The 24,824-nt window shown below is 43.5% G+C and overlaps 2 protein-coding genes across 23 annotated transcripts in view; one reads left to right on the forward strand and one right to left on the reverse strand.

The window, feature by feature from the left end:
* rap1gap2a (RAP1 GTPase activating protein 2a) overlaps window positions 1–19,499 on the forward strand; it is a 122,939-nt gene extending 103,440 nt beyond the window's left edge. For 9 of the 22 annotated variants that reach the window (XM_030441052.1, XM_030440994.1, XM_030441037.1 and 6 more), the window contains 20 exons: window positions 1,538–1,570; window positions 2,252–2,284; window positions 2,503–2,724; window positions 2,834–2,937; window positions 4,154–4,232; window positions 5,691–5,744; window positions 6,592–6,675; window positions 6,802–6,902; window positions 8,573–8,702; window positions 9,055–9,210; window positions 9,494–9,565; window positions 11,066–11,152; window positions 11,295–11,435; window positions 12,914–13,063; window positions 13,761–13,873; window positions 13,976–14,074; window positions 14,218–14,341; window positions 16,145–16,247; window positions 16,388–16,464; window positions 16,761–19,499. In XM_030441052.1, coding sequence (XP_030296912.1) covers window positions 1,538–1,570; window positions 2,252–2,284; window positions 2,503–2,724; window positions 2,834–2,937; window positions 4,154–4,232; window positions 5,691–5,744; window positions 6,592–6,675; window positions 6,802–6,902; window positions 8,573–8,702; window positions 9,055–9,210; window positions 9,494–9,565; window positions 11,066–11,152; window positions 11,295–11,435; window positions 12,914–13,063; window positions 13,761–13,873; window positions 13,976–14,074; window positions 14,218–14,341; window positions 16,145–16,247; window positions 16,388–16,464; window positions 16,761–16,769 — 1,971 coding nt within the window. In that variant the 3' untranslated portion in view covers window positions 16,770–19,499. The remainder of the gene's footprint in view (window positions 1–1,537; window positions 1,571–2,251; window positions 2,285–2,502; window positions 2,725–2,833; window positions 2,938–4,153; window positions 4,233–5,690; window positions 5,745–6,591; window positions 6,676–6,801; window positions 6,903–8,572; window positions 8,703–9,054; window positions 9,211–9,493; window positions 9,566–11,065; window positions 11,153–11,294; window positions 11,436–12,913; window positions 13,064–13,760; window positions 13,874–13,975; window positions 14,075–14,217; window positions 14,342–16,144; window positions 16,248–16,387; window positions 16,465–16,760) is intronic. The other 13 variants (XM_030441059.1, XM_030441029.1, XM_030441093.1 and 10 more) reach the window with 6 other exon arrangements.
* Window positions 19,500–19,543: 44 nt separating this feature from the next.
* On the reverse strand, window positions 19,544–22,057 carry LOC115596275 (uncharacterized). Its single transcript, XM_030441175.1, has 5 exons — window positions 21,767–22,057; window positions 20,857–21,198; window positions 20,440–20,661; window positions 20,317–20,345; window positions 19,544–20,167 (listed from the first exon to the last, which is right to left on the reverse strand). Exons 1-5 carry the CDS (start codon window positions 21,843–21,845, stop codon window positions 20,069–20,071), a joined length of 771 nt encoding a protein of 256 aa, XP_030297035.1. The 5' UTR covers window positions 21,846–22,057; the 3' UTR covers window positions 19,544–20,068.
* Window positions 22,058–24,824: the final 2,767 nt, after the last annotated feature.

Consider the following 24,824-nt stretch of genomic DNA (forward strand, 5'->3'; position numbering starts at 1 on the left):
CAAAATTAGTTCTGAACAAATGGAGGATTTACCTCTGTCGGAGCAGCGTTTGCTAAATGTTACAGTGCCCAGCTGTTTAAGGGAATTTCTTGCAGATTTTTACAAACACAAATATAGATCTGAGCCCCTTTTTGTTCACAGCCGGTGGCTCAGTGCCACAGACACAGCAGGGAAATTGGAAAATATTGACAGGGACTAACACATTCTTGGTTTTGGTCTTCCTACTGTAGGTGTCTTGCTGTCTGTAAAAATAAGGCCTTTTCATTTGTTGGTCATGACTTTCTCTTTATAAGACAGAAGAAGAAGGAGGGTAGAAAGGTGCTGCTGAGGGAGATGCAGCAGGACAGGTTAACTGAAGACATCAGTACAGTTATTTGGAGAGTGTTACCAGTGGATGACAGTCAGTCAATGCAGCCTGGTGAAGAGCGAGTCACGCACACGCACACACACGAACACACACACACACAAACTGTGCACCTCTTCCATCTTTTCTGCACCTCAGCTTGCATCGACCTGCCCTCTTGAGCCCCGCCACCTCTAACTCAACATGTGGAACCCTGCATTCAAAGAGTGCTTCAGTACTGTAATCTGGACCGTGCTGATGAAGGTCACCTTTCTGATCCCAATCTCCTCTTTCTCTTTCTTTTCTCTTCCTCTCCTAACTTCACCTCTCCACCGCTCCCTCCTTTGCTCTTCCTTTGTCCTATCCCTCCCTTTGTCTCTGTCTGTGACTGAACATTAAAGCCTCTTACGAGCGTCTTTGTGATCAGTCTGGCATTGTTGACAATGAGTCCCCTGTGACTGTAACAGCTGCTCCATCAATACGCACTCAGACAGACACACACCATTGCAGGCGAGAGTGAGAAGTGTATATGAGCATTCGAGTGTGGGTATCGGGGTCGATGAGTCTCCAGTTGTACCCTTTAAATGAATGCAGTCTGATTCTTGGTATGATTGGTGCCATTAAAAATGATGGTGGTGGTGTGTGTGTGTGTGAGGAGCACTGTGGACCGCTAAAAACATTCAACATTCATTTCTTCTTGTATATGCTCAGTCATGTAGACGAGCTGTTTGCGCCATAATTGGCCAATTCCCTCCATTGCTACCATCTTTTCATATCTGTATATATATATATATATATATATATATATATATATATATATATATATATATATATATATATATATATGTATATATATATATATATATATATATATATACACACACACACTCACACACAAAATACTGCGCACTGAAAAGTTCCCAACAAATGAGGAAAGGAACACTCAGCATGTCTGGGGCTGCAGAGAGAGAAGATGACTAAGTGTCTGTATTACCTACCTGTGTGTTTGTTTGTGTGTGCGTGTGTGTGTGACTCAGTTATCATCTGTCAACAGAGACAATGAGCTCTGAATAGGCGAGTGCTGTGTTCAAGGACATTTTAAACAAATGCAAAATAAATATATAGAAATACGCCAAACTTGCTTTTTGACCCTTGTGCTTTTCCGTCCTCATGCTGCTTGCGGACACTAATAAGGTCCCTAAAGCTGAAGAGACCAAAAGATGGAAGGTGTGACTGGACACCAGACACATGCATCAGTTTGTGTTGTTGTGCCCTTCCATTTCTCTGCATGTTTTCCTTCATCACTGCTTCACCGCGCCACCTGACTTGCTCTGTGGTTGTTCTCATCTCATCTGTCTGCTTGTTTGTGTGCAACGCTTTTCCCATTTTCCTCACGCTTTGAAAGTATAAAATCAATAGCCTCCTGATCTGATTGATTATAAGTTGAATGAACTCCAACTGTCAATTGATCCTCCCCGGACTGCCAGTATCCTGACTCCTGCTGCTTGCAGAATATAAATGACTGGCTGTCCGTGTACTGCTGCAGCGCTCTTAGCGGTGCAGTCGGGCCTCAGCAGTATTTAGAGGTCACACACTGGAGCTGCCGCTACGCTAGCAGACTGCCAAACGCCCACAGGCTCATAACAGCTCTTAACCCCTGGGGGGCTACTGAATCAAAACAGCTCTGACATCATCAAGGGATGACACGCCCTCATTGATGCTGGCTGATGACTGTGCATTTCAGGCTGTTGCATCATCGCCTGAGAGTCCGTTTGGCATGAAGTCGTGTTACCTTTCTGTACCTGTGGTTGTGCACTCAACTGTATCATTGTGGTGAAAGTCAGTGAAGTCCACTCATGTCGAAATGAGTCTTTTTAACAGTGTGTGTGTGTGTCCTCTATTTTACAGGATGACTACATCCCCTACCCACGGATAGAAGATGTGAGTCATTTCTTACACTCTTAACACACATTGACACCCTTTCTCGTGTGGAACCAAAAGCTAAAGTTTAAGTACACAGCATTTTTTTTTATACTATTACATGCTAAAGTAGTTAGCTACAAAGGTTTATAAAACTCTACATGCCCCAGAGGTATTACATGTCGTTTTATATTTGTTTTTATCTACCTCCCTTCCTCTCTGTTGCCCTTCTGTCCAAGGTCCTGGAAAAAGGTGGGCCATACCCCCAGGTGATCCTGCCACAGTTTGGGGGTTACTGGATTGAGGATGTGGAGGCACCAGCAGGTACCCCCTCCTCCTCAGAGTCCAGTTTCTGTGAGGAGGAGGAAGGAGGGGAGGGCATGAGCCCCGGTGGGGGCCACAGCTACCGCCTGGAGTGTAACAGCACGGCCCGTGCCTACCGCAAACACTTCCTGGGCAAGGTTAGTGTGTGAGTCTGTGATAATGTGATTTCAGTCATGAAATCAGCGGGCTGTTATTGTGTTTGACCTAAAATCTCTTTCGCTTTTTTCTCTACACTTGCGCATCCAGGAACACATGAACTATTACTGCACTGGCAGCAGCATAGGCAACCTCATCATGTCTCTGAAACACGAGGAGGCTGAGGGACAGGAGTACCTCCGCATCATGCTGAGGTACAAAGACAGAGATGCCAGTTGATGTATTTCATGTGTCACACTGTAAAGTATGTCTTTCATGAATAATCTATATTTCTCTTGAGTCCAGGCTCTAAAAGTCAAACTTAAACTAGATTACTGCTCTCCTTCGTTTTCCTGTTGTCGACCAATACCGAAGGATGCCGTTTCTAATCTCAAACCAAGGTCTACCATACCTGTTAATACAATAACAAAACTAAGGCCTCAGTTGTGCAGCGGTGTGGACGGACACAGCTTGGAGAGTGTTATTGTTTGATCTATGAAGAATGTAAAATATTATAGTGGCAGCCGAGCTGGAAAAACCAGCATAGACCAGCACCAAAACACAACATGTTTCGGTGCTGGTCTATGCCGGTTATTCCAGCAGGGAGGCTATATTTGTAGTGTTGTTTGATTCATTTAGTGAATGCGCGTAGAGCTGAGTGCTAACGCCAGCATGCTAACATGCTGACGTGCTGATATAAGGCAGGTGTTATGTTTACCATGTTCGCCATCTTAGTTTAGTGTGTTATTTGCTAATCAGCAGAAGACTCGAAGTTCAGCTGAGGCTAAAGAGAATGTCAAAATATAAAAATATCACCAAAGTGATTACAAATCTCTGCACTCAATTTTTTTTGGCAGTCAATCTAATAATTGTTGAGACAATTCAATCAGAGACTTACAAATCTAATTAATGTGAGGAAAGGGCCAAAGTCATTAGGGTTCATTAGTTAGGGGCCATGAATGTCTGTACAGAGTTCAGTGGCGATCAGTCCAGTAGTTGTTTAAATCCTTCGCTCTGGACCAAGGTGGTGGAGCGACTGACTGGGTCTCACTCCTCCCCTGTCCTTTCTCTTTTGTTCCATCTCGTATGCTCTTTGTCGTGATTAACTGTGCACAGATTTGTGGTGCTGTGGTGGACAGCTTTCTTGCCATTATCACAGTTTGTGACATTTTCAGGAACAGCCGAGAAAAACAATGAAGCAATGTTATGGTTCTCGTCAGCCACTGTGGGCGCTGCAGAGGTGGCCAAAGCCATGTGATGGCCGATCTCCTCTTTGCTACCAATCAGCCCGTCGCTAGTTGCTCTCTTCTTTTCTCTGTATTTTGTAAAGCTTAGCCCATCATGATTGTTGCTTCTCCCTCGGAGTTTTCACCCTGAAGAAATCTCTTTGATGGGATAAATCTCTGAGCTCTTCTTCTTTCTGCATTGCAGGTCGCGGATCAAAACGGTCCATGACAGGATCTCTTTAGCAGGCATCAACCAGCTGCCCAGTGTCCCCCAGATTGCAAAGGTAACATTACAAGCACTCAAAGGCTTTTTCCTAAAACTCTCCACGTACACATAACAACATCAAGGCATAGCAGCGGCTGTAAGTGCAGGAGGGTGGGTCACTCAGCTTAATGGAGAAGGATATCTTTTCAGCAGCTTACTACCATACTTTATATCATTTCATAACACCACTTTTCCTTTCCAACACGTAGAAAACCTAATGCAATATTTCAACAAAACAAATCAAGAAAACAATACGACAAGCCAACAAAGTGAGAAATAAAGTCTGTGAATGGGAATTTTGACTTTCTGTTATAATTTTGTCTTCATGTAAGTGAGACCAAACTTTGTGTATCTCCCCCGTTAGTCCTGTAGCTCATTATTTCAACCCACCGAGCAAAGTTGCACTCAGTGATTTCTCCTAATAAACACAGCTGGGCGGATTGTGAATGGTTTGAGCAACCACCCAGTCAGCATTCCTTTGAGTCCACGCTTCCAAAAGAGGAACAGAAGTATTATTTATGATGCACATTAAATTTAATGTACACATTGAATGAATGAAGAAAAAGTACCTGCTTGGCTCATCTTTACAGGTCCAACAGTCATTATCATCCATCCAACTATCCCACTGAGCCTGACGTCTGATTTAGTGATTCAGTGAGCAAATTAGATGATAGACCACAGATGTACTGAGCAAACCTGTAATGTTTTAGATGGTAAGATATAATTTTTTTTCCCCCAGTTTTGCGTTACTGTTGCCTTACCTAGTCCATATTTTCTGACACTTCATTTGAAAAGATCAATTTTACCAAAACTATAATCTTTTCCTAAACCTAACAAAGTACTTTTGTAACCTAAACCTAACCAGACTGGGACCAAAAAACTCAAAATAAAAGAATTAAAATAAGTCTGTCACAGTTGCACGGAAAGGAACCAAACACAAGACAACAGGGAGGCAGGTAATTCAACAAAAAGTGTGCCTTAATCAAGTCCAACATCACAAAATTCTAAATCCAAAAGTACAAACAATAAAATGGCAGGCCACAAAAACTGGCAACAAAAAGGCAAGCAGAGGAAAATACAAAAGTGTTACAAAATCCAAGGACAAACGAGAACACAGGACCGGGAAAGCAGCCACAGTTGACATGCAGGTGAAAACTGAATGACAACAGGACTGGCACGAGGACGAGGGAAGACAAACTGACAAAGAGTACGAGAAAAACACAGGCTTAAATAGACAGACACTGATTAACAAATGAAACACAGGTGAACAGGCGGAAGAGCAAAACAAAAACATGAGTCATGAGGACAGAACTTACAAAACAAAACAGGAAACAGTAACTAACCCAAAATCACAAACCATGACAAAGACTGCCAAATCTAAAAATATGTTGCATCTTACAGTTGGTACAGGGTTAGGGAAATAGATTTCTCTCATATGATATTGGTCAAACATGGCGAGTGTCTTTTTTTCTTCCAGCTTCTGTGTGACGATGCCACGGGACTGAAGTTCAACCCGGTCCTCTACCCTCGGGTGAGTTTATCCCATGCTCCCACATTGTGACCTCATTAATAATCGGCCTGACCGCGGCTCATCTAGCCAGTTATAAATGTATTCATTCAAGCTGACATGAGTTACCTTTCCTGTCTCTGACGGCTACTGCTTAGAGACAAAGGGCCACTGTAGGGTTCAAAGTGCTGATGCGACATTCACTGATATCTGCCAAGTAACCTTCAGTAGAAACGTTTGTTATATCCTGCACACATTTTCATGCTCTTCACTTGAGACCTGGGGCATTTTTTTAAACATTAAGTGATGCAGTGTCTCCTTTAATCATGTTAATCATGCCAGCATAGCCAACCTGTTCCTACACCAGCGCCTTCAATGGCCGAGCAGAAACATCGCACGCAGCTTTGCCACGTTTTGCCCTCACAGGCCCCCCTGCCTCTCTAACATCTGCCCTGTTCAGTAAGCACATCACTCTGAAAATGATCGACGATATTAAGAGAGGGCAACAACTTCCTAAAATGCATAGGATGGATCTGTCTCTCCTCCTTAGAGCCCTGTGGAGGAGTGTGATGGAGCATGCTTTCAGTCTGTGCCTCCGGAAAGGAAAAGAAGAAAAAAAAAAAAACCCATCTGTGTCTCGGTCTGCAAGAGGCAGCGACAAGATCGCTGCCCTCGCTGAGGAGCGTGGCGGTTTGTTGCATGTCAGCCTTACGTAACGAGGGCCTAATAAACCTACCCTGGAGACATGTCGGTAGAGCGGGAAAACATGTTTTCCCAGCAGCCACAGCAAGGAGAAAGTGTGTAACAAGTTGAGCGAGATAAGTGATCGTGGGGGACTGAGTGGGAAATGGCTGTTTTTGTGTATGTGCAGGGGTCCCAGTTGATAGTGGCCTATGACGAACACGAAGTGAACAACACTTTCAAATTTGGACTCGTCTACCAGAAATTTGGACAGGTGAGCGCTTATGTTGATCAGTGAACTCAGAGTTAGTTCATAAATCCCATCTTGCAGGCTCTCTCATCTTTGGCATCTCTCGCCCTCTTTTCTGTCCTCGACCATTTATGTGTCTCTTCCTCTCAGACATCCGAGGAGGAGTTGTTTGGGAACAATGAGGAGACGCCGGCTTTCAAGGAGTTTCTCAGTATCCTGGGAGACAACATTGAACTCCAGGACTTTAAAGGGTAAGAGCAGGAGGAGAGTGCGATTGAATAAGAGATAACAACAAAGCAAAGTGAAGTACAATGAAAGTGAGACCAGAGGGGAAGGGTCCACGAGGATCAAAAATAAGGGTGCCATGAAAGAGTACCGCAATAAAGGAGAACAGCAGGCTTTAATTACTGTAACCTTGGAGCAATTTGCCTTTCCCCAGTGTGCAGTTGGGATAAAATGCTTAGTGAAACAGATCCGAGAAAAGAAAGTGCCACGTGGGCAGGTAATCAGAGCTTTCTATACTGTCTGTATTGTCCTGCAGGCGTTTCCTATCGTGTTACACTTACATGGCAGAGTTGGTCTGTGACAGGTCACACAGGCACATACACTCGGCCCACGCACGGGTGCACGTGCTGGCTCGGCGGGATCGGGTTTGACTTTGGCGCGTCAACACAGTCCGGCGGGGGATTTATATTTTCATTACGACCGGGCTGCCTCCCCGCGATATTATCGAAGAGCAGCCGCTACAAAAAGGCCAGTTAATTTGATCATAAACACATTTCATTTCCTATTGATTCCTCACAATAAAAGTCCGCCGTTATTTAATTGGATAAAAGATTTTATGACGAAGCAGCAGAACCATTAAATGTTTTGGTTTCCATCAGCGGTAACACAACGCCTGAAACAATCAAATCTATCGAATGTCTGAGGGAGGCAGAAGAGAAAGTGTACTTGGAACCACAGAGATTCAGTTAGAACGTGAACATAATCGCTCGCAAATCGCAACACAGTTGAATTACAGTCCACAGGTGGCTGCCAGTTTACAGGTGTCCGTGACGTGGCCCGGGTTCGGCCAGCTGTGTGACTATCGCCGGCCCTGTTCTGGCCCAAAACCCAGCCCTGTGTCATGGGCGCCTGTGTTCTGACTAGCAGATCTGGACCAGGCTTCATTTATAAAAATGGCCTTACGATCAATTTTGATTTTAAGTACAATGTAAGCAGAGAACCATGTATAAGTAGAAATTATATAAAGATGTATCTTGGTTTGATGAAATGATCTTATCTCTAAGCAACATCTAGACCTGGCACAAGAAATGTTCCTGCTGGTAATGTAGGTGTGTTGAACTTGGCATGAGCTTTGTGAACAATGTGCAGCGGTGACACACGATCCCAAACTGTGTATTTGGCTTTGTTTGTCAACCCACTATTGGATACTACTGAATATTACGTGTTGTTCCTTTCTCCTGTGCCATCGCCATGATGTCATCTTCCAAAAAGTTCGATTTTTCTCTTTTGGTCCATTACTTTTCTTGACCAAGGCCTTGTTAGGGCTGCATGATATTAAAAAAAGGAAAAGAAAACAGGGAAATCACAAGGCAGGCCTTGTCAGCTTAAGTTATATGTATATGATGTATGAATCATTGGTGTGTGAATTACAAAAAGGATTCTTGGAACCTGCTTAGGCAAAGCTTTACATGCTCTCACTCTTTAATGAATAAAACGCAAGCGCACAGTTGAAGTATGAATCTAAGAACCTGTACAAGAACACATAGAGGCGAACTGCACCACATGTTTGGGTGGCGGTGGAGCTATGTGAGCGTGAACCTTGCATTTTAAAATACATGAAATAAAATGTTATCTTCTTACCGGAGGCTGGAGGCCACACAGAGAGCGTGACACGTGTGCTTTGATAATGTGACAGGTTCCGCGGCGGGCTGGATGTGTCCCACGGACAGACAGGGTCTGAATCCGTCTACACTGTCTTCAGACAGAGAGAGATTATGTTCCACGTGTCGACCAAGCTTCCCTTCACGGAGGGAGACGTCCAGCAGGTACAAGACTGGCTTTGTTATTGTTGCACTGAAGGCACAATGGATTTTAGCTCAAATATAACAATATTGATCTGGTTATGTGTGGTTATTCATATGCTACGCTGCTCCTGTTGCCAAATTGCTGTTATGTAAGCTGCGGCTGAACATTAACTGAATGTTTGCGAGTTAATTTGATGTGGAGCTTCCAAAACCCTCTTTAGAAACGCATAAACCCTCGTGCATTCAGCGCTTATGTGTCATGGAAGACTCGTAAATTGCGCTATTGTTTTCAAATGTGTCGTCTGAGCGACACAGCCACAAAATGAAATCTTGTGGAGCGGCTAATAAATCTTCTCCCCCTCTGCCACTCCAGCTCCAGAGGAAAAGGCACATAGGAAACGACATCGTGGCTGCAGTCTTCCAAGAAGAGGCCACGCCGTTTGTTCCGGACATGATCGCCTCCAACTTCCTGCATGCCTACGTGCTGGTGCAGGTTGAGAACCCCTGTACGGAGAACACAACATACAAGGTACAAACCAGGCCTGTGTTCGTAATGACTGTAAATAATAGTATACGTTTTGTAAAGAGGGTTTGGAGCTGCCAGTGGTCCTCGTCAGCCACAGCACTGGGCAGGAAACCAGTTGTGCTTACAGAGGTATCTGCACAAGCACAACAGGAAGCACTCATCACCTCCAATAAAAACATGCTCTCAAGTTTCTTTCAGGCTTTGTTTCCAGCTTGAAACACATGCCCGCCTGAAATACACGCCGTGGAGTACGCAAGTGTGACTGTTATTTGTTTTATGTCAACAGGTGTCTGTTGCAGCGAGGGAGGATGTGCCTCCGTTTGGACCCCCTCTCCCGAACCCAGCTGTCTTTAGGAAGGTGAGAGACGGCACAGGTTCATATATCAGAGCTTTGAGTTGTGAATCATCTTGACTTGGAAAACTGAGAAAACTTTTTGAAGGTGAATGACTCAAGACTCTACCTCAAGCCTTGTGGCTAGATTAAAAATGTTACATAAAAGGGTTCCAACTCTTTTCTGAACAAAACCTTGAATGTGTCCAGTGGGAGTCACTCACACTGCAGGAGAGAGAGAGAGATGCATTTTTTTTGTAAAAGATGATATCTTGGGTTCTCATTTGGACTCTGTGCTGGCTGTGTTCAAGATAAGAACAGTAAGGTCGGTATGCAAATCATTTGGCTGGAATAACAAAGACACATTGATTAAACTGCTCTTGAAAGATATAATGTTTATTTGAAAGTGATTATAATTTTTAAAGGAAATTAATATTTTTTTTTTAAATCTACTAGAGTGACTGTTTATATCTTCATAAAAATACCATTATGCTTGGTGATGAGGCACATAATGACTTGTTTAGGACCGAGAGAAAATGGATTTCGCCGTGGACTTTTGACTCAGGACTCATTGTAACACAATGATGTTGTCCCCTGTCAACATACAGTGTTTTAAAGTAACGCACTTAAGCAGAATTTAGAGATACTTACACTTTACTTGTACATTTTGTCTTAATTCAAACCTCCACTCCACTACATCTCAGAGGGAGATACGTAACTTTCCACTCCCCTTCATGTATTCCAGAGCAGTGAATGTCATCACTTGTCAAACTGGGATTTTATACGGCAACAAAGAAAACCTAGAATAACATGATGTGACTCATTGCAAAAAGAGAAGTGTCTACTTGGGGCCCCCTCGTCGCATTTTACATGTCTGTGAGTTGACAGCAGCTCCGCCAATGAGTCACGTTCTCCTCTAAACGTCTCACAAGGCAAATAAATGTTGAAGCCTCGGAGATGTCAAATCATCCCATTTTTCGCAAATTGCTGATATATGAATGTATTTATTCAGCAGTGCTACTTTTGATACTAACATTGAGCTGATAATAGTTCTGTACTATACATATTGTACTGTAGGATTTTGAATGCAGGACATTTACTGGTAATGGAGTCTTTTTACCTTGGTTTAAAGCTACTGTGATTTACCTGAGTACCTCTTCCACTGCTGCTTGTGCCCTCAGTATTCAAAATGTTCTTTATTGAAACGAGGGGAACCGTAACAACTGTGGTTATTAAAACATTTCATAGATTGTTAACTGCAAAAATGCCTATTAACTAGAGATTAATCACTACAAATTGTGGTTATTGTAAAGTATCACCAAAAACGCTAACACTCCTTGTCTTCTCGCATTTTGACACAACAGGTTGATTGACTCTTTGTTCAGACACAGTGTGCTGCAACACTGAAGTGCGGGGTGTTGATGAAGGTCACCTATCCTTTCCTCATCACTGGCCCCCACCATTCTGGTTCATCACCTGACTCCACCACTTCTCTCTCTCTCTCTCTCACTCCCTCTCTTCCTCCAGGGTCCGGAGTTTCGAGACTTCCTGCTGACAAAGCTGATCAATGCTGAAAACGCCTGCTACAAATCCGACAAATTCGCCAAACTAGAGGTGACACACGTTCGCGCAGCCACACTCAAAACACCCCAGCACGCCGCCAGTCCCTCCTCAGCTTCGTCCATAATCATCACGATAATCGCCCGCCTGATGCTTGCCTACATGAGCTTTGTGTTTGTGTGTGAACTGGTTCCAGGGGAGAACGCGAGCTGCGCTGCTGGACAACCTCCACGACGAGCTGCACAGGCAGAGCCAGGCCGCGCTGGGTCTGGGCCAGGCCGGGGAGGAAGACAAGCTGGAGAACGGGGGACACGGAGGTCTGCTGGAGTCCTTCAAGGTGAACATGAACCTGTAGAGAAGCATGGGGAGACACCGTGTACTCGTCTCTCAGCTCTGTGACATTTGTTTAATCGCCCTCATTACGGCAGCGCGAGGTTCTCTCTCCGTAGGTCACCTAAATGTCACAGGTCTGCAAGATGACTTAAGGTGTTGAACCATGGGTGGTGTTGTTGCTGCAGCCTGCTCAAAGATGACCTTATTTCTGGTGTGTGTGTGTCTGTGTGTGTGTGTGGAAGTTAATGCAACAGTACTGTATGTATTTGTGACAAACGGTCCCTTTCTGTCCGTCTTTCTTCCTTCATTTGCCATGTAACTCTTTGTGTCTCATCACCCACTGTCTCCCCACACCGTTTATTCACAACCACAGGCTAAGCGATGTTAATAGGCCCATTAAAGTGTGAATTTCCGTTTGTGTGTGTGTGTGTGTGTGTGTGTGTGTGTGTGTGTGTGTGTGTGTGTGTGTGTGTGTGTGCGGAGCATGTGTGACTAATGTGACAAGCGGGCTCTCTTACTCTTCGCAGGCATTATGGACAGCTACTTTGCACTTTCTGCAGTCAGTCCCGGGGGGCGCTGTTCTCATTGCTGTCCTGGCGGTCACTGTGTATTGGCTGTCTGCGTTACTGTAAATTCAACACATTAAAAGATCACCACATGACTAATAAACATTGTCCCTATATGACGTTGTCTGTCTTAATACTATCCAAGAATATGAGTGCCTTGTGCTGTATCTGCAGGAGATGGCGGAATAAAAAAGATAGAATGTGACAAAGTGATATAACTGTGTTTTTTCATTTTTGTAATAACTGGCTGGACTTGGTCGTGGGAGCTAGAGCATGTTGTGAATCTTGTTATCAATGATATAAATGAATGTAAGGTTAAAATAATAAGGGTGTTTCTTCATCCCCGCAGGCTCCCTTTGCTTCTTTCTTGGAGAACAGCGCCCTCTGGTGGTTGCATTGTGCAAGAGCATCTACTGCCCTAAACATGAATTCACACATTAAAGCTACTACAAGGAACTTTTACTTTTTCGTTAATTCTGGCGGCCCCTGTGGAGAAAAGATGACAATGTGGAAACAAAGTGAGCGCCTCCACACCACAGAGAAGCTTCTTTTCTCGTGCTATGAGGCCCCTTAAGTCATCCTCAGCACTCAACTCCAAAAAATCATATCAATTTTATAACTTTTCAGACCCAGTTAAAGGCGTTGAGAACAACTATGATAATTAAGGAGAAACAGATAAGCTTGCTGATGACCTTGCGTGCAACGTAGGTCATTTTGAAGCATCAGTGTCAAACTGACACTGTTTCAGAAAAAAAAAAAAAGTTTCTTGTGGTACATTTAAAAGGAACCCTGCATTCAAACTGTTAAAACCTTTGCGAAAACACCCATTTCACTTCACTTTCATTCCATTTCCTTTCCCCTGTACTCCTCCTCTCTCCGCACCCACTAATCCTCTTGCTTACTCTCCTTCCTCCAGAGAGCCATGCGCGTCAGGAGCCACTCCATGGAGACCATGGTGGGTTCCCACCGTCACAGGAGCCCGGGGGTAGGAGGCGGGGTCCCGGCCAGCGTGAGCGGAGGAGGACTGCCGCAGAGCACCAGCGAATGCACAAAGAGCACCTTCACTGTGAGTAATGGGGCCGAGAGGGGACGGGAAACAGTGACAGTGACTCAGAAGGAAAGAAGAGCTTGAATGTCATCAAAACCTCTGTCGTCTGCTGTGTCACTCTAGAGAGTTGTTTTATTATTAATGACAATAATGTGAAATACGGCGCGCAGGTGGTCGAGTGGTTAGAGCGCATGCCATAAACGCAGGTTCGATTCTGGCCGGAGGTCCTTTGCTGCATGTCACATCCCCCTCTCTCTCCCATATTTCCTATCTGTCTACTGCTTAATAAAGGTGTCTATGCCAAAAAATCTTTAAAAAAAATAATAATAATGTGAAATACCCGTATTGTCATTTGAGTTCATTAAACGATAATTGAATGGTGGAGTTAAAGGATGAGTTCACCCAGAAATGAAATTTCAGCCCTTATCCACTCACCCCCACACTGACAGAAAGTTGGGCGAAGTTTTATTAACTGTAGAACATTTCTTGAGCAAAACAGTGTGGCAGCATTCTCCTAAACACCTGAAGTAGCTGGGGACTTGTTTTAAGAATGTAAAGAATCAACCAAAAATAAAACATAAAATACATTAAAATGGCTCCATATACTCTGGAATAATTACTGTATTTTTATTCTTTCAGGGACAGTTATTCCACCTGAATTGGATCGTAAGAGTTTGTCACATGTTTTTCTTATTCTATTATCTGTGATCTTCAGCCTCCTGCGTTGTCAGCCAAGTCTCCCCTGAAGAGCCCGGTGAAGCGGCGCTCCGGCCTCTTCCCTCGTCTCCACTCCAGCACAGACACCCCGACGGACAAACACACACGCGGGTCGGTGTTTAAGATCCGCAGTTGTAAATGTTTTCCAGATCTGTGTTTCCATATGGGAAATGGTTGTATTGCTGTTGACACTAATGACCTACTTGTCTGCAGTGACCAAAAGTCTGCAGAGATCTGCCCGTTGTCCCAAGAAGGGAGATCAGAGACTTCGTCCAACCCCAGCTCCCCTGAGATCTGCCCCAACAAAGAGAGGTGAGGTCACGTTAGTCATCCCAATACTCCACTCTTTTGTTTATAAGAAGAACAGCTGGAGGAAAACTTAGTACAGTCAATCTTTTTGTAGATCATATGACCCTCAGCTTCTCTGCATCTCTGCCCCTTCATGTGTTCCCCAGCAGGCCGTTTATCAAGCTGAAAGAGTGCAGCGGCGGCAGGCCCAACATCTCCCGTTCTTCATCCAGCACCAGCAGCTTCAGCAGCACGACGGGAGAAACAGAGGCTCTGGAAGAACTGGAGACCGTGAGTACAACTCTCACAGTTAATGAGAAGGGAAACGTGTAATAAAGTCATAGAGTTCTGGCCCACTTTATCCGGTGCTTATGCTGTGGCGAGCTTGTCTTGTGAGAGCAGAACTGGAAACACATTTTGAACGGAGTGTGAGATTGTTGCCGGTGTCAAAGCTTCCGTGGAAGAAATACTAATTACCAAGAAGCGTCTAATAGAGAGTGTTGGCTGTCAGCACATTGATTATAATGATTACAGCTCCTTTCACATGCGGTGTCAGTGTGACACTGCCTGTCAGTGTTGTTTTATTTGATGTGGGAAACTCTGGCAAATTGGTCTTACTCTCACCGTTTAATGTGATGGGAATCAGCATGCACGGAGGCACAGCGTGCTGCTAAAACGGTCACACCGACTATTAAAGGCCTGAGAAAATAGTGGCGCTTTGACACACATTGTAGCAGTAAAGGACAGCAGTGATCACCGTAAAGAAACAGATGGATCAATTCATGCTTTTCTTTGCCTTAAAAAAAACAAACTCCTAGTTAAATGCTTAAATAAATGTGTAAAGGAATGGTTCACATTTTCAGAATATGCTTGTTTGCTTTCATGCAGTGTTGGAGGAGACGCTGAGTAGCTTAGCTTAGCACAAAGACTGGAAACAAGAGGGAAACATCTAGTCATGCTCAGCAACTCTAAAGCACATTAAATAATACACAGTGTTGGGGAAACTACTTTCAAAGCATAGTTCAAACTATTCTGTGAAATAAATCTAATTGACAATGTACATGGGAAATTATGACAAAATATAATACAAGAAAGTCACACCCTAACAGAAAATGCCACTTGTTTACAAGTCAAAAACTGAAAGACCCCCTTTTTTCACGAGAGAGTGTAAGGGGTGTCTATCTGGAAGGCACTTAACCCGCGCAAATTCAATCAAGCAGGGTTACTCAGTTAGCCAGGCAACTACTAAAATAGCATGCAACAACTTGTCTGAACATTTGAGAGCGAATAATCAATACTCATGCCTGAAATTCACATCTTCCTTTATGGCCCCATATTGTTTGTGGTACCTGTAAGTAAAGCAGCGTTGTGCAGAAACTTCATGTGATTTCTGCTGCTTCGCAAGCAACCCAATTGCCAGAATGAATGTTAGTTAAGCATGTTTCTGCAGAACCACAGATAAGTTAAAACTTTGCATTTATTTATGTTACTTTAGTTCCTTTTAGGTTCAGTATTCTATTTAACCCGCGTCACAATGCTGTGCTTGTGCTCTGCTTCGGTTTATGCCCCCAAAAAAACAATTGGTTAGGGTTAGGAAAACATCATGGTTTGGCTTAAAATATCCTGTTTTGTCACCAAAAAAAACAGCTAAATGTTTCTCCCACAGAGTCAAAGTGCTGTCACACCCTTGGCAGCCTTGTCCGTTGTAATAAAGATGCCACCCTTCCCTCCGCCTTCTGAGGACAAAGTCATCTAATAAGCATAAAATGTGAATGTGATATGCCACGTTTGGTCCAAATGTCAAGCATTGATGCATATGTGGTTTGCAGAAACGTTTACCGGGTGTTAAATCTGGGCGAGTGGGCTTGACAAGAGTGTATTTTCCCGACTGAATTTGCATTATTACGTTTTGAAAGCTCTTCTCTGCAAAACATCCTTTACGCTCTTTTCCCAGTTAGACTTCCGGGCAAAACATGTCTCCTGCCGTGACTTTCCTGACAGGAGCAAAATCTCACTTCCTTGTCTCAGTGAGCCTCCATGGGCTTCTTTCCTCTTCCTCCATGTTAAATTATTTCTGTTCTCTCTATCCTTCAGGCCAGCCATCCCTCTATAGCTTCCTCATCTGCCTTTAGTCCTGCCCTGAGCATCGACGGCCAGGGATCAGGTACCCCTGTCATCATGTGCCGCAGTCCAACAGGTAAACCCACAATTTAGCAAGCGGACACACGGGAGAGTAGATCAGATCAAATCCTACAATGACATCCTACAGACGACAGACTTCTGTTCTCTAATGAGCATTTCCTGCCTGTCTTTTCCACTTCCCTCGTTGTTATCCAGCAGATGGGAGAAGTAAGACGTCACCGAGGTCAAACTTGAAGTTCCGCTTTGACAAAATAAGTCACTCATCCACCGCTGTAAGTCTTGTAACATCTCCCTGGTCAGCATATTTTTGATGAATATTCTTGTACAGTGTGTTTTCTTTGTCATAAAGTCCAGATAGATAAAGCAAACATCTAACAGTTTTTAAACATGTCAAGGTTAGCTTAACCTCCTGAGATGTGAGTTAATAGAATTAGTGCAGCAGACCACCGGACGGTGTGTTCTTGTCGATGCATTCGCTGTCTTATCATCTCGACCGCTGTAATGCCCTTAAAAACAGTGAAGCTGCTGCAGCGAACGTTCTCCTCTAACTGCCTCTTATCTCTTTCAGTCCGAGTAGCTTCGTGGAATGGAAACCACAGACTTGCACAACAAAGGGACAGTGCGGGCTGACAGAGCTGCGAAACGAAAAATACCACCACAACAACAACAACAACAACCACGAAATCACTGTAGAACCACTTCCCTGAAGCCAAGGATAATCTGACGAGATTACAAGAAATGCCCCACACACTATAAAAAAAAACTGACAATACTGTGAGTGTATAGCGAAGAGAAGCAGCTGACATGTTGGCTTTCTTTTTAAAAAAAAAAAAAAAAACAACCTTTAGCTACATCAGTGAGTCCATACTTTGCCAATGTTACAAGCTGCTGCATCTCAGTTGTTAGTTGTTTCACGTCACACGGGGGTCCTAGCATGGCTGTTAAACTGTGAGTGTAGGCCGAGCGAGACTCAGCCTCAGCTTTTTCTCGAGCATCTTGTTAAACAGAGAGACACGCGGTGATCTAGGAGAGTGGGTAACACAAGACTGCGGTCGGACTGTTGCCCTTTAAGTTTTCAACTGCCGAGCGCTCAGTGGAAAGAACTGACGACATCGGGATGTTCCCTTTTGCCTTTTGCCCTTTGAAATGGTACGTCTGGGAACAGTTCCTGTTTTTGCTTCAAAAAATGGTGCACAGACACGCACATGCACAGAAACCTGATGTAGATTTGCAGTAGCAGCTTTTTGGAGGTTTGCGTCACTGGGAGAAAGATCCGAGCTTGTTCTCTGCATATAAAAAAATGCTTTTCTAGGGAACATCTTTTTATTTTGGAGATGCTTTTGTAACCCTGCTAGCTGCTGCGTCATGTCTGCTGCACTATAATAGTTTCTGAAATTCCGTCCAGTCGGCATTTCTATATCTGTAAGGGTAACTTCAAGCCCCTCAACTCAAGTGCTTGGTTAGTGGAAATTAGCTCATATAGGGCACAGTCGGAGACACTGCCAACACATTTCGCCATATGCTTATTTTAGCCAAAGCTGCGCCTTACAATCTATCAAAAGCCCTCTTCACCACTGTTGCTCTCTGTCTGTCTGTCTGTGTGTCTGTCTGTCTGTCTGCCTGTCTGTGTCTCTCACTATGTGAGAGGACTAGAATCCTCTGGATCCGGTTACAGTACAGTTGTTTGTAGCCGATCGACTCCCACATTTGCTGAAAATAGACGTTGCACTTATACTGAAAAAGAAAATTCACCCTCCGATACCTCCCATTGAAGCTTGCGAGCTCGGCGTATCCGTGTTTATGTTGGGTGAAACTTTTGAACAGGAACGCCTCCGGGGTTTAAAGTTTCCCAGCATGTGAACTGATGAGGATGACTTGAAAAAGACGCTTCAGGTTACACGATCCCCTTTGAACCACCTTGGGAAAAAACACTCTGAATGTGAACTTAGAACCTGTTTTTTTTGTTTTGTTTTGTTTTTTTGGGTACTTTTAAATTCTCGCTTTGTCAGCTGTTATTAGACGGTCTCTTAGAAGTAAATTGCAAAGCCAGTCGCTTACAAGCACAACAGGACAAAAGGTCTAGCCCTCAACTAGCCTATACCATTAACATTAGCACGAGCCTGCACAAACTAGAGTAAGCAGAGCAAAGTGGGAGCGTGCTAATCATGAAAAAGCTTAAAAGACACACAATGTGTTTCCTACAGAATGTGACCAAACAAGCAAGCTGGTCTGTCTTGGGAAGAATGTCTATGTATTCTTACTGTGGAGAGAACCATTCCTGTCGCTGAGGACGGCGTAATAGACCAGATTCACGCGGTGGCCATTTTCTTCTTGTGTTGTACTCAGGGTGGTATGCTCGAATACTGGGGTTAGGGAATCTGACAAGTTATCATTAAGCACTTACAGCTTGAGTAGGAACATAAAAGTTACTGAACAATGAAAATCTGGAGGGAAATTTGAGGTAAACTACATATTTGATAACCCATTAGCTAACATTAGCATTCAGCCACTTCCCAGCTAACATTACTGGTTGATTACATCTGTTGGGTTTTACTTCCAGGCCTGGAAAAAAATGTCCAAAATGAGTGTTTACGCTTCAGAGCTAATTTAAACCTTCACCATTATATCATGTAACGCGATCAAACACTTATGCTAGCTAGGAAGTGGTCGAATGCTAACGTAAGCTAACAGAAGCTAATAGGTTATCAAACATGCTGTGTTACCTTGAAAAATGGCCCATTGTCCCTCCGGATTTCCATAAGTTATTGTGTTTTCAGTCGCTGATCAATCAGGAAGTAGTGAAATGATAACGATTAGTCAGATTCCCTACATTGGTGTGGTTTGCAATGTGGAACGCCGCAGTACCTCGGCTGAGCTTCCCGCCCTGAGCGTGATGTCAGAGGAAAATGGCTGCTGTGTGAATATGATCAGTAGTGTGTGATGTTATGGACTAGAAGCAGGCGTGTGTGCTTAGTTAGTGTAGACCGGTGATTACCTCGAGGAAGCGAAGCAGGGACAGAATTCACACAAAAGCAGAGTGTCCAGATGTCATATTGGTTTGTAGCAGGTATCGCCTAAATGCCCTGCAGCCTTGTCTCTGTTATTACGCTTAATTTATTGAAACGATAACTTCTTTTGCGTTGATGTCATGTAAAAATGTAACTGCAGAGTACGCTAATTCATAAGGTAAAAATGATTAAAGGAAATATATTAATTTAAAAAGATGTCTAAACATATATATGTATATTTGGTTATGTAACGTGCCATTGAGGATTTATTCTAAAATAAAATGTTGTATTTTGTGTCATTTTTGTGTCCTCTCATTTTTGAAACTTGCAAGCTCACAGCACATTACAGGGGTAACACACATCACGGATGTGTTCATACTTTAATATTTTATGTACACAAACACATCAGATAGAAATTATAGACCAACTGTTTCATATTTTGAAAATTTCACTGCCTCTGAATTGGTCACACTGAAATTTTGCAAAACCGAAAGCATTAGGATCACTCAAAATATGGCACAATGCTGAGTCTTTCCTCTCTGCAGCCCCTCGGAGTGGTTCAGATGGCAGATGCACACTGCAGTATCTCATCATAATCTGCTCCACTTGCTGTCTGTTGGGCTACACACTTGCATGTGAAGGGTTTGCGGCACTGCTCCTCATAATCAAAACAGTCACTTCTTGCACTTTGGAGTGTAATCGGTAGAGTCCATGTCATGAATAGACAAACATTGCTCTCCTGGATCCTTACATATATTATTCTGTCCTCTGCGTTAATGGATTTCCACAGGTAGAATCTCCAGCTCACAGTTGTGAAATATTGAGCTGCACAGAATTGGTCCTCAGCAGACAACTTTCCACAAGCATCTCAAGAAAACCTGAGGTCCGAGTACACAGTGGACTGGGCCGCCTCTCTGATGGCTCCCTCTTGTCTCAGCGCACCCTGGGAGATGTCTGCATACACCACCTGTAACAGAGAGAAAGAAAAATGACTGAAGGGCATGCAAGGTCACATGCATGGCCTGCAGGCATATTCATGGCTAGTCAGGGGGAAGGAAAAACAATGTTGAGGTCACTGCAAAGGGCATCCTGCCGTGAAACAGGATGCACACCCACCTCGGTCTTCTGCTGGTACTTGGGCCTCGCTGTAAAATGAAACAAAAAGACAACGCAATGAGTAGTGCGGTTACAGCAACTTTAAATGAGCTTTACAGGCCACAGAGTAAGACCATGCAATACCTTTGCGAGGGGGAGCGCTACGTTTCTGGGGTACCGGGCACCGAGGTGGAGGCTGAGGAGCCGGGTGGTACACAGCTGCGTGTGTGGACAGCGTCCTGGGAAGTGGCTGAGGCTTGACCTCTGAGCTCAGACAACGAGCCAATCCAAGAATAATGGGGAGACAAAGAAAAGCACTGGCACAGACCAAAAGCCTGTGCAAAACACTCCTCTGAGAGGGCACAGCTGGGGGACGACAGAATGAATTAGTTTGTAAGAAAATCGGCGTATCCTCTTTTCATTTTGATATATACCTATATATTTATACATATATATTATATATATATATTTTATAGTTCTGCTCTTTATCATCCTTTTCTTCAGAATACATACATGGCAATACACACTGCACATTTGGCCCACATGTGTGATTCTACATACCTGCAGTGACGTTCACATATGTCAAATGTCCCTGTGCAGTGTCGCCCTGACTCCATTTAACGCTGCATCCATAGAAACCTTCGTCTGATTGGTTGATGCTCAGCAGTTCCAGAATCTGTTTAGCTGTATTGCCTGAGAGCTTCACCTGGGTCAAATGGTGCTTTGCGCTTTCCTTAACAGCATTCGACCCACCCTGTGTTGAGTTTTCAAACACCCAGTCTCCAATCCAGTCCTCTCCACAGTGCTGGACCAAACAGGACAGAGACAGACGACCCCCTGCCGGCACGTAAAGTGTGTCACGTGCTGCAAGAACAGTTCGGCTGCATTCCTCAGCTCCGACACCTGAAAAAAGGGAAGTCTCCTTTCAGCTGGATAAAGTGAAACAAGAAGCTATATATAGAGAAATAGGACATGTCTTCATCTTGTGCCGTGTGACTTTCCGTGTTTTAATATGTAGTGCTTGGATTTATTCAGTCTTTTACAAATTAGACAACATGTGAACATTGAGAGTCTGAATATTTAACAGATGAAGACAATTATGCAGCTAGTCCATGTTATATAACACACATAGAGATACAAAGACTGTGTCATTTGGTGCACCTGACAACTTGCTCAATACTTGTGTTTTAGGGCTGTTTTTCTCCCATTCGCCGAACAAACTGACAAATAAAAGAGACTTCAGTGTGAAAACAGACGACAGACACACACAGGAATGCGCACAGCTTGCAATCGCAAAAAATAGACGGATGAACTTAGGTGCAACTGTACAAAAAACATATCAAATATCAACAAAAAGTCATATTGACTATAGCTGCTGCATCAAACCGTGTAGTCTGAGCCAACCAAGTTCCTCAAACACAACATAATGTAAGGGAGAGTTTACTACAAGTAACCAAATCGTGATACTTACAAGTAAGAAGAAGGCAGAGACAGCTGATGGCACTGAGGAGATAGTTAGTCATGTCTGACTGTAACAGTGAGCTGGTCATGGGTCGTCACAGGTCGATTCTCCTTCCCTTGTGCAGATAAAATCTCCACGCCACTGAGGGATATGTATTAAGCATGGCTTCGTTAGAAAACCACACTGTCTGTTGAAACCTGTTGCCTTCAGTTGCCGGGAGTCTGCCAACTGGTTGTTGCTCTCACTTTCTTTTCCTACTCCTGACAGCCTTTCCTTTATCCTGCTGCTGCTCTTTGTGCAGATGGAGTTAAGGAAGGAAGTGACCTACTATTGAGCCACCCCTCTGCAGACACACACACACACACACACGCATGCACAAACACACACGCACGCACACACACAGACACACTCACACACACACACACACACACACACACACACACACACACATGCACACACGTGCATACACACACACATACAAAAGCCTGTGTGGTAAATTACAGGAAAGGGATGACTTCATAAGCAGTAATATGAACTTTCCAACAGGAAAGGGGCCAGTTTCAAGGAACAGCAATCGAAAAAAAGCAATATTGAAACTAACTAACTTATGCTGGTTTCTGTTTTTTTTCTGTAATTGTGCATGTATTTACATAAATAAATACAAGCTGAAGAACAAAAGGGTATCCTGTTTTTTTTTTTTAAACTTCTTCAATACTTGCTGAAGTTTTAACCTGAGCTTGTTGATTTCCAGCACTACGTCATCTCTTGCTCAAGATTTTGCCTTGTAAGGCATGTTTAGTGTGAAAAACTGTAACAGCATGGCTGCAAATGTTAAGAATTCTTAAGAAAGGTTATGTAGAAATTGGCAATTTGGTGCAATTTGGTGCCCTGCTGTGAATAAAAATCCCGGGTCTGTAACAATTTGTCAGCCGTAAAGTAGCAAAACTCATGACGTCATAACAATGTAACGTGTTGAAAACTCGTATCTCATAGTATTTATGTACCTCTCACTGACGTCACATAGTGCAGAAACAAGTGATGGGGCGGCAGAGTGGCTGAGATGGAGACACTATTCCCCCTGTTACAAGACACTGAACCATCAACATGATTTTGAAGCTTTTAGTTTAAGGCGAAAAGGGGTTTTTAGCAACCTATATGTGTGTTCAGAAGTTTGGAATCTCCTGCCACAAAAGTTTGATTTTGTCTAATGGTAGCGCATTGGACTTTGGAAAAAGAATTTCAGCTAAACATACCATGTGCCAGCAAAGGACTGTTTAAACCCTTTTCTGTAGCTCAGCGGGTAGAGCAGGTCGGCGAGTGATCGTAAGGTCGCTGGTTCAAATCCCAGCTCCGGGCTGAGCTGAGCTGCATGTCAAAGTGTCCTTGAGCAAGATACTGAATCCCAAATTGCTCATGATGTGTGGTTGGCACCTTGCATGGAAGCCTCTGCCATCAGTGAGGGCCCTGCGATGAGCTGGCGACCTGTCCGCGGTGTACCCTGCCCTCGCCGAGAGACAAAAGCAAAAACCTCCTGAGACCCCATAAAAGGGATAAAGCGGTTACAGCGATGGATGGATATATTCAGTCACTATAGCTACTAGTTACTATGCAGGTCGCATGCTGCACTTGAGACAACGCAATCTGATTCAATAAAGTAAATTGAAACGAACACTGATTCTGATTATCTGAAAATTGCGGAACCTCTGATCTGATAAACGATCAGGCTGATAAACGCTTGACCGTATACACAGTATAATTTAATACAAAATACTTTAAAACTCTTTGTTTCTCTTTGTCAAGTAAACTCTTTGTCAAGTGCTATTTATACGGGTGACTTTCTTTCAGTTTTGCCAAATTACTGTTTTTTCACAGTATCTTTACTTTTGCTCAACACTGCCACTAAGTAGACGAGGGCCCAAAGAAAACCGGGTCCTTAAAATTTTCCGAGCCCAATTGCGCTCGTCCATTAACAGTCTTCAGTCAAGTCAAGAGTTTTTTGAGGATAAAAAAAAAAAAAATGGTTAAAAGAGTATTCACCACTGCAACCCAGTGGGGACACTGACTAACTGTTTGATGATTCAATCATTCCTCAATTATAGCCAATCTAAATGTAAATCATACATTTGGTGTCTGAGTTTGTTGCTACCTACGCTTAAAAAAAGGTAGTTATTGAAGGACAGAAGAAAAACATCAACATAACAGGTGATATCAAAACTTTTGAAACATGGTGTAGGTAAAAGTTGTCACTTTGTACACCCTGTACTTTCCCAGCCTCACAGTCTACAGCAGACTCGTTTTCACCTTCAAATTAAAAGCTGCGTGGAGACGAAAGCACACAGGATGGATTCACAGGCTGTTATCATTGTACTCATACTGGTTATTGAGAGTGCGCCGCGTCATGTGCTTCTGACTCAGGCTAAGCAGCTGGAAGTTTTAATAAGGCTAACTACAGATATTTGAAAAGCGTGTTTTTATTTTGTAAGCAATAACCGGACGTTTCAAACGCAACTCTTCTGTCATCTTTGACTCTGGGTGCGCTCGTTTAACGTTGCTCCTAGTCCTCTCACATGATTTGTTGGAATAGCAGAGAAGGTGCAGCCTTAGTGGCCTCCTCTGGAGACGTATTTGACGTATTATTTGTCATTTGTTTAAATAATGTTGACTCCACATGGAAAACAACCCCAAAAATACCCAACACGGTGCACAATTAATGCGGGCTATTGATTCATTTTACACTGGATGCCGTCTGAGGTGAAACAATTAAAAAGTTTCTTTCAATAAAGAAAAAAAAAGAATCCCTGAAGTACATGTTTGAATTACAGAAAAGACTGAACTGTGCTGGACAGACCTCAGTTGATGGGCTTAAAGCAAGGTTAAGTATCTGTGTGCTCTTTCTCACAATTTGCAGAGCCAAAATGATACATATGCAGCACTTCAGGAAATGTATGAAAAATAAAAGAAGATATCTATGACTGGAAGTCTTTTGTAAACATCCCCCTTGCTTCCTTGTAGTGTGGATCACTTTGGTGTCAGTTCATACTTTTTTTTACCTACACTTGAACTATAA

This window comes from Sparus aurata, chromosome 2 (assembly GCF_900880675.1).
Source record: "Sparus aurata chromosome 2, fSpaAur1.1, whole genome shotgun sequence".
Taxonomy (NCBI): Eukaryota; Metazoa; Chordata; class Actinopteri; order Spariformes; family Sparidae; genus Sparus; species Sparus aurata.